Source organism: Aotus nancymaae, unplaced genomic scaffold, assembly GCF_030222135.1.
Source record: "Aotus nancymaae isolate 86718 unplaced genomic scaffold, 86718_ANA_hifiasm-v0.15.2.pri h1tg000138l, whole genome shotgun sequence".
Classification (NCBI taxonomy): domain Eukaryota; kingdom Metazoa; phylum Chordata; class Mammalia; order Primates; family Aotidae; genus Aotus; species Aotus nancymaae.
The window spans coordinates 560,104-576,887 of NW_026988553.1; the positions used below are offsets into that span (position 1 = coordinate 560,104).

The window sequence follows — 16,784 nt, forward strand, 5'->3', positions numbered from 1 at the left end:
ACATGGACTTCAATAGGTCTGTTAGTCTTGCCCATTTCCTTCATTAGTTTCTCTACTTTCTTAGAAGAAATTTGGAGAATAAGATAGCTACAAGACAACATGTTTAAACATGAACTCGAGACACTATGCCATAAGGAGAATGACTGAGACACAGTAACAGCACACTGTCATGCTCTTGTCTAGGCATGCATGACTTAAACATATTCTTGCATGTGCCCTAAAACAGATTTATTTAGCAGGTTTGGGTAATGAATTTTGTTTAAAAATTAGCATACCAGCATAGCAAATATTCACATAGTGAGAGTTCAGAGAGCAAAGATACCTGTATTTTTATTTAAAGGTAGAGTTGAATTGGATGAAAAATATTCCAATGTAGCAAGGAGCCGGCTACCACATCTATGCCATGATCTTCATAAGATATATAAGAAAAGTGTTTTCTGAAGGCTTAAAATTATATCTTTTCTAATATTGTAAGAAATTAAGACTCAAATGTGGGTGAATGCACACTCTTTCCCCTAAAGTTCAAAAGTAGACAATGGATTTTTTATCATGTAGGAAGTAAGATAGAAGAGTGACACTTAAGGAAAAAAACGGATGCATTTAATGAAGAAAAGTCTGATTAATTCCAGACTGATCGTCCCTCTCATATCCCTCCCTCCTCCAACTCCATGGCCACTACTCTGGCCCCAATCTCTTCAGCTCTCACGTGATGGATTGTTGGTGGACCTGGCTGACCCACTAACCTGAGCTCTGTAAGGCAGGACCTGTCACCCTCATCCCTGTCCAGTACAGAGCCTGATAATAAGTAGACAGAAGTGACATCTGCTTATTAACTGAGTGATTAACTGATCTTATCAAAATAGTAATACATTCCAGGCCATGAGATCTCTCAAACATTATGCAGTATTGTTAGTTAGCAGTGCAAACCAGTACCCTATTGTTTGATTTTTTTCATAGATTTGTCCCCTGTCCCCACAATATTTTAAATTAAAAAGAAGAGATCACATCATATGAGGGTTGTAATTTTTAGTTATTAATAGTCTGGCTCCCATTTTACCCCCTGGGAGATGGTTAGAAAACCAATCATTCACAAAGGTCAGAGGGACCTACAGCTCCAAAATGTTTTCCTTATCTTGGTAATTCCATTATTTTAAGATTAAGAAGCATCCTGCTAAGAGACTTGAAAGTTTTGTCTATGCTTATGAAGGAAACACAAAGATAGGAATTTGAAGTGTTTAAAATAAAGGGTGTACTTCCACATAGAATGTCCTGTTTGTGCATGTTTAAGATTTGAGGCTTAAAAATATTTCATTCCAGGAGAGGGACTGAATAGCAGGGGTATTTTTTTTACTGAGGCTACAGGTGTACTGGAGTGGAAACTCTTGCTTTTCTGGACCATTCAAGGTAGACAGAAGTAAGGGATTTATGAGTCAGTGAGGGGCAAGCAAAGAAGTGAATACTGAGTAGCCCTTTGCTGTCTTGCTACTGCTAGAGTCAGAAGTAAGCAACTAAATTACTCTTTGGATTTCCCCAGTTGTATGTAGTGGTAAGCCCCAAATTCCTATCATAGCATCATCTTTTAACACAGTACATTTTGTACTTTATACTTCATGATGTTATTTTATGTTTATTAATTCAGTTATTTTCTACATATCTACGAGGTAGATTTTAGATTCATTGTACAGGTGACAAAGTACACTCACAGAGGATGTATAATTCGCCCAAACTCACACAGCTGGTTAGGCAGTAGAGCTGTATTTGGGACCTAAATTACCCTGGGCTCCATTCTGTGAGGACATCAGTTTCAGGAGCTGTGGCCGGTACATGATTCAAGGGAGAAAACTCAAGGAGTCTTTGGGAAGTACATGACCAGGGATGTTACTAAGAGAAAACGTTTTCTTTTTAATTTCACCTTAGACTTAGAGGGAGGAGACTATACCAATTAGTTAGCCCTAATACTTTTTACAAAGATGGCACTTTTTCACCCAAGCGTAAAGTAGAGAACACTGGAAAATCAAATGGCAAGTATTTCCCAGGTTCCAGTAGCTCTTACCTGTGCTTGAAAAGTCCTTAGAAACTCTGCTACAGGACTGGAATTGGTCCTTGAGGAAACTCCATCTGTCAGCAACTCCACCAAAAAGAATGTTCCTGCCTAATTCCTCTTTCAGTGAAGACACGCCTTGTACAAAGGTGTGGGGAAAATTTTGCAAAGATGTACAATGGTCCTAATTAGTGAGTTTTTGTTGTACTGAGTCTTTATACTGTACTATATACTATACTACACTATACTACACTATACTATACTATACTATACTATACTATACTATACTATACACTATACTATACTATACTACACTATACTACACTATACTACACTATACTATACTATACTATACACTATACTATACTATACTACACTATACTACACTATACTACACTATACTATACTATACTATACTATACACTATACTATACTATACTATACTATACTATACTATACTATACTATACTATACTATACACTATACTATACTGTATTGACTCTATTCCTTATGTCTGCCCCATCGTGAGCAGGGGAAGAGCCTTGCACATAATTGTAGATGTTGCTAGCATGCCTAGTCTTACCACTTTAGTCCCAGGGAAATTTATTTGTTCATACAGAAAATATTTAGCATCTACTATGTGGAAATTTCTGTTCCAAGATTTAAGGATATAGCAGTGAGCAAAAATCCTTATCTACATAGTGATTACATTCTTATGGAGGACGAAGATAATAAATAAGTCAATAGACTATAGTGTAGGTGAGATGATGAGGGCCAAGGGAAAAAATATTGAGCTATGAAAGGGGGATAGGGAATGTTATTGGGGGAAGGTTAAATATTACTAGATTTTGAAATGACACTTTTACAGATTAAAAAATAGAGTAATATTAGAAATTCCCTGTGGTTTCCTTGTGGCCAGAAAGGGTCTCAACAAGAAGGTGACTTCAGTTAACATCTGAAAGGAGTGGAGGAGCAAGCCTCATGGATTTTGGAGGAGATATTCCAGACAGAAGGAAGAGCAGATGCCCGGTCCTTGAGGCAGAAGCACATGGCAGAAGCATATGTTTGAGAAAAAGTAAAGGAGCCAGTGTAGGTGGAACAGTCACCAGAGGGGAACATTCAGAACATACAGGGCCTGTGATCAACTGTGAAGGAAGAACTAGGATCATGTCAGCTCAACCCTGCCTTGTGGAATAGTTCCTTTTAGTCATTCACCATTATTTCTCTTGTTTGTCAATGTCGTGTGGAGACCCAGTCAACACTACTTGCTCTCCCTTTGCAAGTTACTTTACTATTTCTACTAATTCTACTCCACTAATTCTACCTGTCACCTTTGGCAAATACTTTGGAGGTCTTCTTGTATAGTTCTAAAACAACATAAAATTAGGATTTTTAAAAACTAGAATGCTCGAGTTTTGTGTCTTAGCTTTGCCATTTACAGGTTGTGTGATCTTGGAGAAGCCTGTTAAGTCTCACGTCCTTTATCTATAAATGGTGAGGATAGTTACTGCAGAATGGGTGTAAGGCTCAAATAAAAGAAAGAAATAAGATTTACATGTTTTGTAAAATACTATACAAAGTCAAATTATTATGGATTAGAAAATAGTTCATTATTTTTTGTATATGGATGTCCAGTTGTTCCAATATCATTTGTTGAAATATGATCATGTTCCTGTCCTGCTCAAAAACTTTCATTGCTTTCCCCATTGCACTTAGAATAAAATCGAAACTCCTTTTGTATGGTCTGTAAAGCATACTGCTCTCATGCCTGCTTATTTCTGAAACCTCATTTTGTATTATACTCCATTTTGTCTGTCAGACTTCAGCCTCCCTGGCTTCTCCTTTCTGTGAATTCTCAACACTCTTTTCCAACACAGTCTTTGCACATGTTTGTGTCCTCAACCTGAAATACTTTTCCATTATGTTGTTCAATAGTTGGCTTATACTGGCTCCCCAAGTCCATTTTTTATTCTCTTCTCTGGCATTCTGCCCCTTTCCTTCATCAAACTTATTACAATTTTTAACTTTATAGTTATCTCTAAACTGTCTGGATTTCCCATGAAACTATAAGATTCATGAGGCTGCATTCACAGTGCCCAGTACTGTGCCTATCGTCATAAAACTTGCTGCCTAGTGCTGAGATGGACAAATAAACAAGAAGCTATAATAAATACACCATTCTGCATCAAGGCCATTTAAGTTCTTTCACTATTTCTACATGGACTAAAATGGTTTCCCCTCTATAGTTTGTAAACTTTAATCCTCCTTACCTGTCAAGAAAAAGTTCTATCTTCCCTCTCTGAGAAGTTCCTCCTGCTGCCCAGTTCAGAAGAGCTCTTCCCTCCCTGCTTTCCACTCTCCTACTGACACTCTCCACTTTGCCTTGAGATCACAGAGACTGACTTAGCTCTTCTCCTAGAAAATCAAAAGCTTCATGAGAGTGGGATCCAAATTGCATTCAGCTTGTGTCTCCCTCAGTACACAGACTAGCTCATTTTATTCAATTAACTCATTTTCGGATTTCTAGAATACAATCATGTGTTTAGCCATGTCTCCCTTTTGCCATTGGAAACTAACAGAGCTGATTTTCAGAACAAAAAAGAGAAAACAAGGCCAAACTTCAAATTATATCTCATATTTACACACCTAACACATTGGCCATCAGCGTTTTAATAAGCAGCAAAGACATAAAACGTTTTCTTTTAACATATTCTGGGACTTGACTGGTCTCTGTTGCTTTATTTCCCTAACAGGCTCAATAACAGTCCTATAAACGTGACAGAAAAACCATATAACATATTATCTTAGAGGGATGACTGAGTGAGTTATAAAAATAGGAAGACTCAGATGCCAAATAAAACATGGGCTGTTTGGCAAAACCTTACCATGAACGTATGTACATAGTCCAGATCCTCTGAAGTGACTGGCTGTATCAAAAAGAAGTTGGTCCTGGTCTGTTTTATTATGTAAAAATGTGTGTGTGTGTTTTTGTGTGTCTTGTTTCATTGAAGTGAAAGCAAATCGTTTTGACTGAATAGTGACAAACATTAATTCATAGGATAGTTTTTAGACTGGAAAAATATTTGATAATAGAAATATTTAATGAATATGAAATTAATGAAATATTAAAGTCAATGTGGTACCTTATGAACTGTAGAAATTTTATCTGAGCTGTCAGTTCTAGTCCTTCAAAAACCCTGTCCTCTTTGAGTGAGAGATGCATCCCTGTAGAACACCCCGTCCTCAGCTGGAAGGCTTGGCCTTAAGGGCTTATTAGTTAGTGGGAACAGAGCAAATTTTCTTTATATCTTACCACACAGTGCTGGTCTTAGTATAGTCTTGTGTCTGATTTATGAATTTCTCCTGGAATGAACTTTCCACAAATATATGATGGGGAACTGTGTAGCCTTAACATTCATTCTACCTATGAATGTCTTTAGTGTTAGCAGCTGGCATCCAGGCATGTTCCAGTGACTCACCAACTAAAGCTATATGTTGCCTTCTCTACATTTAAAAAGGGGCAGGGGGCGGACCACAGAACACTGATCAGATTCTAAAATTGCCTTCATGTTTGCTTAATATTTCTACACTGCTTAGAGGCAGCCAATATTAGCAATATTCTTTTTAAGATGACAAAACCTTGAAACTTTTTTTTTTGTTATTTTTCTAGCAATAGAGTTTCTGTTGACTTAGTGCAAATTTTTCTGTTTTCTCTTTATTCTTTGATATTAGGGTAACTCTTACCATAGATTACTTGCTCTTCAAGGTACATCAGACTAAGGTTTCTACCATGTCAATGATTTGTATTTACTTTTTAAATGTAATGAATATTGTGCATTACTTGTTTTTTTTTTTTTTCATTTGTTTGTTTGTTTTTAATTCTGGTGAGGAAATATCACCAAGTGCTCTTCAGTATTTTTCCTCTTTTGATGTATTTGTGGAAAACTGGTGTAACCAAAGAAGCACATTAGAGGAGTTCAGAATGGCCCTTTAGAGAGTGATGGTTTCTATGAAATGGGTAGAGAATGATTTTAGTGGAAATTTTCCCATTTTGACTTCATCCTTTGCAGAACACCTAAATATATGAGAGTCAGAGCATTTAAGTTTGGTTTCTTTTTAGTTGTATATCAGTAGTAATTTGAAACAGGTCTTCACCATAGAGCTAAAAGAAAAGTTGAATTTTCTTAGCTATGCTACAAAAGTAATTACCTGCCAGATAAAAGGGACCTTATATTCTAAATAGTTAAAACTCCACATTTTGTTTTAAATCTTCATTTTCTAATATGAAAAATCGTCTGACCTAATCTGTATGGTGTAGGTTCAGTTATGTATCAGCTTCAGATATATATATATATATATATATATATATGTATGTATATATACCCACACAAAGAATATGATTTTGAAAGTCTCAAGAATCCATATCTGTGTCTTGTACAGGAAGACAGGAAGGTCAAAATGGAAGGATACTTATAAACCCTAACTTATTTTCTCATAGATGTCAGTCCTCTTTATACTGTGGCCAGGGAGCAGTAAGGGGTGTGGTGCTCAGGGTAGGAAATTAGAGAGGAGAAGGGGGCGTTATTTCCTGAGTCATTTTGTTTCACATTCTGTCTATCTCTCAATCCCAACACACACCATAGGCGTGTGCCTTTGCGTGTGCATGCACACACGTGCACACGTATACCAGACATTTTCCTTCTCTATCCTTTTAGGCCCTGGAGTAATACATTACTCTGCTATAGAGAACTGGTAAATTCAAATAGCACACTCCTTCCATTCAGAATATCTGAATAAAATATTATACTTTACCCCTCTCATCAAAAAACAAAAAAAAAAGACAGAACATTTTGTGACTAAAAAATTTCTTAAGCCAAAAGAAAATTTCTGGAAGCAGTCACTCAGGAAGAGTTTCCAAAAACATTGATATGCTAAGATGGTAAAAGATGGGATTTGTTGTTCCCTTGTTAGCAGGAAACCATGATCTTGAGCAGCTTCAGGTCCATCAAGATCTTTCCTAAGTGAGAATGCAATGGGTTCCTCTGGCTGTAAGTTGTCCATTGCCTCTGCTGTCATTGGAGAGAAAGAAACCATTCACCTGCTCATGTTTTTTCAAATTTCAAAATCCAATCTTACGTTGTAAAACAAACAAACAAAATATTGCTGATTTTGGATCACAGGCCATAGTTTGGACCCCTTATCTATTCAGTATACTAAGTATCTATTCATATCAATATATTATTCTTGATTATATGCAGTGACTACATTCTTGATTATAGTCAATAGATATATTATTATTTTCAACATTTTAAGGAATATTCAATTTGTAAAAAGTTAAAAGTCACAGAATGATTTACCATTCTTTTGAATAAAAACAGAATTTTAGGATTTCATATGAATATTTTCAGCTTACACTAATTTAATATTTCATTTTTAAACAATTCATTTTCTAATTTCTCAATGATTTAGCATGTTTTCATATTTTATCACCAATATCATCAAATGACTCATTTGCCAAATTTGCCATTTTTTCTCCAAACTTATATCTTTGAACTCTGATAAAGCTTAATGACTTACAGTAGATTGAAATATTTTAACAGCTCTTGAAGATACTTAGGATATATTGTGCTTGACCAATTTTTCTATTAACATTTTAAGGAAGATTCCATTTGTCTGTACTCCAGGTCTCTTACTGCTACAGCTGAACTGAGCAGGGGACAAGAGAGGGGAACTTGTGATGGGGAATAGAAACAAAGGAGAGCCAGCATCCAGCACAGCCTGGGCTACTAACCCCTGAAGTTGGGTTGGGAGGAAATTGGAGTCCATGAGAGAAGGAGATGAAGAGCTAAGCAGGTGTCTGAAGGCCTCAGAACTCTGAAATCCTTCGTTCCTACAATAGTCTTAAACTCTGCTAACTCAGCATACTGCAAATTTTATGACTAGCTTAAAGAAACAGGTTTTTAGTAAATCAATATATTTGGATTATTTGACAAATTGATGTTTTGATTCATGTTCAGTCCATTTGTCTCCTGGCAAGTTGGTTTTTGGAAAGTTTCGTATTAGTAGATTGACTTGGGAAGTTGGTATGCTTTCTTACTGAAAGCCAGGAGTGGGTCAATATTGCATCCTTTCTGGAAACAATAGTGTGCACAAACTACCTGGCAAAGTTAGTAATAGCTTGTAGCTATCTGAAGTTCATTCTGTGGAGGATGTTAGTGGGTTAACTTACGGTATGAATATAAAGTAATGGAACTGATCTTAACATACAGGCCTATCAATTTCAAAGACATACACATTTTGGTAATAGAGACAAATGAAGGCATCACATGCTTTTATCAAAACATTTCATGTACCTCATAAATATATACACCTACTATGTACACACAAAAATCAAAGTAAAAAATAAAACTAAAAATAAACAAATTAGGGCATATTGGACATGTGGCCATGACAAAATCAAGAGATTTCTGGCTGGAGTTAAACAAAACTAGAGATTATTTTACTACTTCCTAATGGTGACACAACTATTGCCTTTACTGGTATAAGGAGTTAGCAGACTGGGTTCATATTCTGGCTTTATCATGTACTAGTTATTAACTTATATGTTATTTATGTTATAAAGTTTATTTTCCTCATCTATAAAGCGGAGACAACAACAGAACATATGTTATTGAGTTATTGTAGGACTCAGAAAGATAATATGTGTAAGATACTGACCCCATGGTAGAAACTTGGTAAACGATAGTGTTTCTTCTGTCAGCCAGAGATGAAATTGGTTGTGGGTAGGGAGTATGGTTAGTTAGCAATTACCTCAAGATTGCGGGTGATGATGAAGCATTCACTTCAAGTTACTGATATTCTGAACTGATCAAAATTACATCCATTGACTATCTGCCTTTAGGTAAGGTTCCTGAAATGAACTAAATTCATCTTCATATAATGTAAATTATCAAGATGAGGCTGGGCGCGGTGGCTCACACCTAGAATTCCAGCACTTTGGGAGGCCGAGGCGGGTGGATCACAAGGTCAAGAGATCGAGACCATCCTGGTCAACATGGTGAAACTCTGTCTATACTAAAAATAAAAAAATTAACCAGGCATGGTGGTGCATGCCTGTAGTCCCAGCTACTTGGGAGGCTGAGGTGGGAGAATTGCTTGAATCCAGGAGGCGGAGGTTGTGGTGAGCCGAGATCGTGCCATTGCACTTCAGCCTGGGTAACAAGAGCAAAAGTCCATCTCAAAAAAAAAAATTATTAAGATGACTGTCTCCAATTATTTATTTAGTAAAAGAGGCTGTATTGACAGAGAAGGACCTTTCAAATATTTAGAAGGCAGAGTAGTTATTTTGTATTAGGAAGGATTAGGAATTGTGCATTGATTCAGAGGGTATTTACAAGTGTACATTGTATGCAGAGCCTTGTAGCCACAGAACGTGCTTCTCTTCTCCCCCTCAAAGGAGGGTTTTGGTCTAGGTGATCTATAGCAATAGCAACATTCCCAACTCTCTCAGTGCAATTTCAGGTCACAAAACCCAGGCTCTTGATCCCTAGTCTGCTCATCTTAACACTGGAGCATTTGCTTCTTGGATCCAAAGGAATAGAGAAATGATAGCAAATGCAGAACTTATCTTGGAGCAACATGTTTTCTAGGAGAGAGAATTAAAATTACAAAAGAACAATTGTAAAGCAAATTGCAGTATGATACCTCTCAAATCATATAGTTAAGTGGAATAGAAACTTAGAGGCAGGCATAGGGTGGTCAATGAAGGAATGTCTAATGAGGGCATTTGAGCTGACCAAACTTATGGGGACTCTACAGATTACAACGTACTTTTTCTCTTTTTTAATTTTTCAGAATTTTGTTTTCACTTTTTGCATGTGGAATTGAGAAAAATATTTTTTCCAGCTTTATTTAGGTATATTGACCAGTATTTAGAGTGTGTGACTCCAGCTTCTGTTCACCTTCCATGGTACTCCTAGAATACTGAATAAAATAGTGGGGGGCTGAGGCAAAGAGGGTCTGTTTCAGGCTTGATTCCTAGGGAGCCACTTAACAGGAATCCTCTTATAAAAACATAATGACTCTTGAGGAAAGGTAGGCTTTGGAGCTGCTAGTATCTATCTAGTTATCAAGGATGGCTGAGATGCAGTTGGATTTGAAGGAAAAGACGATACCTGATCCTCGACTCAAGATTTTACATTTTAGACAGGACATGGTGGTGGGCTTCCTCTGCAAGCCTATAGACTAGCTTTGGTTAGAGTAACCTTAAAAATTAGCTCCTTAAACTTTGTTCACAACCTGCAACCAAGAACGGAAATCTGGTTTTCTTTCCTTCCATAACTTCAGATTATATCATCTCAGCTGTAAATTAAACAGGGAGAGACATTTAGGATTATATTTTTACTGTCATCAGTTTCCTGACTCTGCCACAACTGTTCAAAACACACCTTAGTTTGTACTCCATTGACGTATGAAAGGACAGTATTCATTTGACATCTTTTTCATGTTTACTGTTTCATTTATACAGCAAGTAGATGTAGATGATATTTTGAGCCAAGAAAAACCTTATATTAAAGTAATTCAGCAATGTTGAGTACTTTACCAATGAATATCAAACTTCAGTAAAATATTTAAAATGAAGAAAGAGAAGAAACATGAAGGGCTCAATTTAAGGGTAACGTTTTAAGATTTTACATAATAAGACAGAGGTACTTTTCTTTGTAGAATTAGGTGTTCTTTTCTTGTAACTACAGCTGGCAAATATTCTTGAATCTTCCTCCTTCTTTTTGAAAATTAAGTGATACTATTTGGAAAAAGAAAGTTGTGCTTGTATCTGTTCCTAACCAAAGGCCAGCAGTGGATATGGCTGCAAACCCTCTGTTACATGTTATATCCCATATCCTGAGCCTAAATTCATTATTTACGTGAACAAACTAGTTAGATATGAAATATTCCCTAATGGGTTTTCTTTAAATTGTGAGTTATTTTGTTTGTTTGTTTGGTTTTTTTTTTTAGACAAGTCTTGCTCTGTCGTCTAGGCTGGAGTGCATTGGCATGATGGCATGATCACAGCTCACTGCAGCCTTGACCTTCCTGGCTTAAGCAATCCTCCCACTTCACTTCAGCCTCCTGAATAGCTGTGACCACTGGCATGCATGAACACACCTGACTCATTTTTCATTTTTTGTAGCGATAGGATCTCACTGTGTTGTCCCGGCTGGTCTCAAACTCCTGGGCTCAGTGATCCTGTGATCCTTCCAACATGGCCTCCCAAAGTGCCTGTGACTTTTATATTCTACCTCAATTATTTGCCATTTATATTGACTTATGGAGAGGCATGAAATGTAAATTCACTGAAGAATTTGGGAAATACCTTTATTTATATTATTGATATTTAAGTTGGTGGACTTGAAGAAAACATATTTGCTTCACAATATATTGTTATCAAAGTCAGGGTTTTATCCAGTAAAACTTACTGCATCTTTTAATACAGCACTGGCCAGTAGAACTTTCTGTGATGATTGCTGTGGTCTATAATCTGCTTCATCCAACACAGTAGCCACTAGCTACAGAGCACTTGAAATGTGTTCACTGTGACTGAAAAACTAAATTTTAAATTGCATTTAATTTAAAGTAACTTAAATTTTAATTTAGCAACACGTGGCTGGTGACTGCCATATTGGACAATGCAGCAAGCAATACATTCACATGTTGTTTATCTCAGATATAAAGTTACTCACTATTTAGAAGCCAATATAGAGGTATTAGATTGCTTTTAAGGAACAGATAGAAGTCCCAACTTGTCCATTAAAATAATTTTGTCAATCCAAGCAGACTTGGGATGAAAGATATGAAAATATTTTGATTGAATTGACTGCTAAGTTTTATTTGTTTTTTCCTTTATTTAGAAAATATCCATTAAGTACATAGTAATTGCTCTGCATTGTGTGAAGTGCCTGGGATACAAGAAGTTTAAAGCATGTTCATTGCCTTGAAGAAATTCACTAGGTAGACAAGGTGGACAGAAACTAGTCAGAAACATTCGTATAAGGCAGAAGAGAGTTGAGAAAGAGGAAAGAGTCTAGGATGACTTGCAGATTTCAGTCTTGAGTGACTGGGTGGAGGGTGGCACTATTCATCAGGTAGGAGACACTGGAGAGGGAACCGGAGTCTACACCATGTTGAATTGAGGTTAGATATCCACATGCATGTGCTGAAGGCAGTTGGATATGTGGGTCTACAGCTTGGGAAGAGGTCTTGAGGTGGAGCTGTGGGAGTCACCCATAGTTGAAGCCAAGGGATACGATATGGTCTGCAAGGCAGATAATATAAAGAAATAACAGAACTCCAAGAACAGCCCTGAAGAGGTACCAGCATTTATGATGTGAGAAAACACTCTATTAGACTAAATTGGCTTATAAATTTAGTCAGAAATTGAAAAATTATTTTAAAAATATATAATAATATAGGAATTTTGTTTTAAATAATATGTGGGCAAATTTACAAGTGACTCTACTTGTGTTTGTTTCATGACACTGAAAATCAAATCAGTAAGAAACATTTTATATATTTTATATTTAATTTTTAATTAAATTATTCATTGATAGTAACAATATAAAATATTTAATTAAATATTTAATGTATATTTATTTTTTATATATTTTATATATTTTAAACATTCCATATTTAATATTTTAGAGTCCAATTATACACACAAATGACTGAGTTAACTCATTAACTAGTTGTTTTACACCATGTAAATCAGAACTTCCTAAATATTACACATTTCGGATATCCAAAATGAATTTTTTCAAGTCTTAATATTTTACTGTTAGATATAAATTATGTAAATAAATTGATTTTGTCCGGGTCCTGTGAAATATAGAATGGAAAAATTTCTCTCCATTGGATCAGAATTCACTTTTTGAAACCATGTGGAATAACCCAGTTTTTCTCTTAATTATGTGTCTTCTGAATATGCTTAGAAAGTTTTATAGATATCATTTTGCCACTGTCTTGCTGTTCTGAGGTCTTGTTCATTTTTATAATATTTATTATCAGACTTTAATTTCTCATTTTGTGGAGTAATAGGGTTTTTTCAAAAGAAAAACTTGTGAAAAAAATACATTTCAATAACAGAATCTCAGCTATGAAATTTTTAAGGTTTGAAACACTATCGTCAATATTAAAAATAAGATTCTCATTCATTCATATTTTCTCCCCCTATACTTAATTGGTGAAAAGTAAGCTAGTATTTAGACTCTAGTGTGCCATGAAGCTGCATCTCACCTTGGGCATCGAAATTCTAATTTTGATAGAAATGAATTGTTAATGAACCCCAATAATGGAGAGTTTCTGTAATTACAGGAAACAAAATTAAATTGGGCCTAAAGGGATTTTTTGGTAATTGCAGTTGGTTTAAAAATTGAGAAATAATATTCACTCACACACCTTGACTTTTAAAAAAATTTTGTTTTGCTTCCCAGTTTTAAAAAGAAGCATTGTAGGGGGGAAATAGGGGAGGGACAGTGGAGGGGTGGGGAGTTGGGGAGAGAGAGCATGGGGAGAAATGCCAGATATAGGTGATGGGGAGGAAGGCAGCACATCACACTGCCATGTGTGTACCTATGCAACAATGTTGCATGTTCTTCACATGTACCCCAAAACCTAAAATGCAAAAAAAAAAAAAAAAGAGGCATTGAGACCTGCAGCAAACTTCATTCTAGTGAGGGTCCAGATGACTTCTTTTTTTGTAGATGTGAAGAACAACTTTGTGGGAAAAATGATACCTCAAAGATTGATAATGTTCTGTATTAGGGAAAATAAACAAAGTTTTTATTTGAAACTTTTTATTGTATGATAGAAAATTTTGATTTAAATGGCAAGTGAGATATGCTTACCATCTCTCTTTTTACCTATTTATAGTAGATCTCAAGATCAAAGAGGACATACTAGTATGGAAGTTGTTTGTGCTGAACCTGCTGCTGCTGCTGCTGCTACCTTAGACGTATGTACATTGAGGGCCATAGACTACAATCTTGGCCCTTTATGCATGTGATGTTGATTATTTAGTTAATGTGTGTTGCCAAGAAGTATGTCATAAGGATGTGACACATGAGCAGTGTTTCACAGTTGTCATCTTGCAGACATTTCTTATTAGGAGCCAGTAACTTCCACATATGGAATGGTCTCTGTAGTAGCTTGAAAAAGAATTAAGCTAAGCTCCATCCCAGGTGTTGTTCAGGGTCTTTTTGTCTTGTGACTGCATTTCATAATGAAAGTTTACTGACCTGTCTGGTGTAGAAGGGTATGTGAGTAGACCCATCAGACTATACCACACCATCAAGGGGAGAACCCAGTGCCTAATTAGCCTAGGTTGTCCCCATCTGTTCTCTAAGACAATCAATGTATCATCCATTTTTTCATTAACCAGATATTACTAGAAAGAATCCTTAGGGTATATACATTAATAGAAATCTAAAACCTGGGTCTACCCTCAGTGATCTGGTGAAACTCTAGTCTGGGAAATAAAATCAAACTACAAGAAGAGAGGTACAGAAGAACAGAAGAGGTATCCCAGAAGGCATTTCCCAGGTTAAAAAGTGACAGGGTGGTTCTTCACTTTACCTGCCACTCCGTGGGTGCATGTACTACAGCTGGTAGACTGGATCACCACAGTGGTAACAGTGCTACAGAGAGAAAACATAGTTGAGACATGAGAAGACAAGGGTTTGATTTCTGATTCTGCCACTTACCAGTTACGTGGCCTGGAGAGTTATTTTATCTCTGGCAGCCTCAGTTTCCTCATCTGTAAAATGGAAGTCATAATAATAATCTCTGCCAGACTACATCATAGGGATATAATAATGCTCAAAGGAATCTTAGGATATTTTTTGTACTCCTGTAATAGAATGAAACCTCTGTGAGAGGAGAGACCATTGGCTGTCTTTTTGGTCAGCATATCCCCAGTATTTTGAACAAGGCTTATTACACATACTAGGCACTCATAAATATTAGATGCACAAATGAGTGCTCTACGTTAAAGCACTCTGTTATTTTTATATAACTCTACAAATGTTTGGTAAAGGGATTTCAAGAGCAGTACAGACAGGCTGCATGCATAGACTCTTAACTTTGGTTTTCAGACTTCCATGTGTTTTGCCTAAATGAATTTGTACTGGGATCAGTGCAGACAGCAGGTCTTTTCAGTATTTAAGTTCTCCTGTAACATGGAGATGTCGTGAGCACATATTTTAAATATGAAGCGCTGATTTTATATTGAATTTTCCAAGAATTGCTCATTTAACAAAGTAAATCTATGTAAATAAAACTTTCTCCATTCTGAAAAAGTATCTCTGCTTAACCTGATATTCTGTTCAAGAAATATGAAACAAAGAGAATATAATTACAGGTATTAGTTTGTGTGTAACAGCCAGTCAGTAAATAAATATTTACCCAGGGTTTATACTATACAGTTTTTGAAGAATCCAGAGTCCTTAAACTTAGTATGTGTTGAAGAAAGCTGGATTAAAATATTCTCATTTTACAAAACATATAATGCCTAAGTAATTATTTAAAGAAAAGCGTTTTAACAAAAAAGAAAAGAAACACGTAATGCCACTGCAGTGGCACAGCTGCTATTTAATTTTGCTTATTCCCATTCAGACTTAGTCCACCAACGTATATATTTCTCATGTAGCTATAATGAAAAATATAGCTTACACGCTACTGCATACTCTTGGCTTCCATTTATCACTAAGCTCCATTTTTTCTACATTCACATGATCGTTTTAAAATCTGTATAATATTCCATGAAATTGGGAGATGTCTGCTTCCAGCCAAGATGGAGTTAGGGGGCCAGGTTAACTTGCCTACCTGAAACGGGCAAAAATAAAACAGACAAAATACATGACAGAACAGTTTTTATGGTAATGGCCATCAAGCATCAAAAGCCACGGACCCTTGAGCAATTGGAAATCAATGAGAGGAGCTCCACAGTTACCTCAGCTTACTACATAGCAAGTTTCTAGGCCACATTACAAAGAGAGAGAACACACATGGAGCCCAGTGGACTGCCTGAGTTGAGATTCAGGTGAGAGTATAGGGAGCCTAAGTTTGCTAGCAGAGTCCCAGAGAAGAGAGAGCTGCATGGAGAAAGAATGCAGAGATCTGTGAGGGACCCCCTCTAGTATTCAGCAGCATATTGATTGGTATATTCACTTGTGGAAGCTGCTTGAAGTGGGGCTAGGAGAAGAACCATTCCAGAGGATTACAGAGAATAATGCTAGTACTCAAAAAGGATTGATAATAGTTCTTGTTCCTACCAGCCATACTGGAAATCCTCATAAAACACAGACATTAAGTGAGAGTACACAGAAATGTCTTGAATCAAGTGTGGAGAATAATTAACTCTAGTGATATGGTTTGGATCTGTATCCCCACCCAAATTTCATGTTGAATTGTAATCCCTAGTGTTGGAGGTAGGGCCTGGTGGGAAGTGATTGGATCATGGGGATGGAGTTCTTTTTTTTTTCTTTTTTTTGAGACAGGGTCTTGCTCTGTTGCTCAGGCTAGAGTGCAGTGGCACAATCTCGGCTCACTGCAACCTCTGCCTCCCTGGTCCAGGTGATTCTCGTGCCTCAGCCTCCCACGTAGCTGGGACTACAGGCCTGTGCCACCATGCACCACTGATTTTGTATTTTTAGTAGAGACAGGGTTTCACCATGTTGGCCAGGCTGGTCTT

The 16,784-nt window shown here is 36.5% G+C and overlaps 1 protein-coding gene across 1 annotated transcript in view; it reads left to right on the forward strand.

Moving 5' to 3' along the window:
* The window catches only part of PASD1 (PAS domain containing repressor 1), a 59,302-nt gene that overhangs the window by 23,853 nt on the left and 18,665 nt on the right, over window positions 1–16,784 (forward strand). The window contains exon 8 of the mRNA XM_064371526.1: window positions 13,967–14,048. Within this exon, the coding sequence (XP_064227596.1) occupies window positions 13,967–14,048 (82 nt within the window). The remainder of the gene's footprint in view (window positions 1–13,966; window positions 14,049–16,784) is intronic.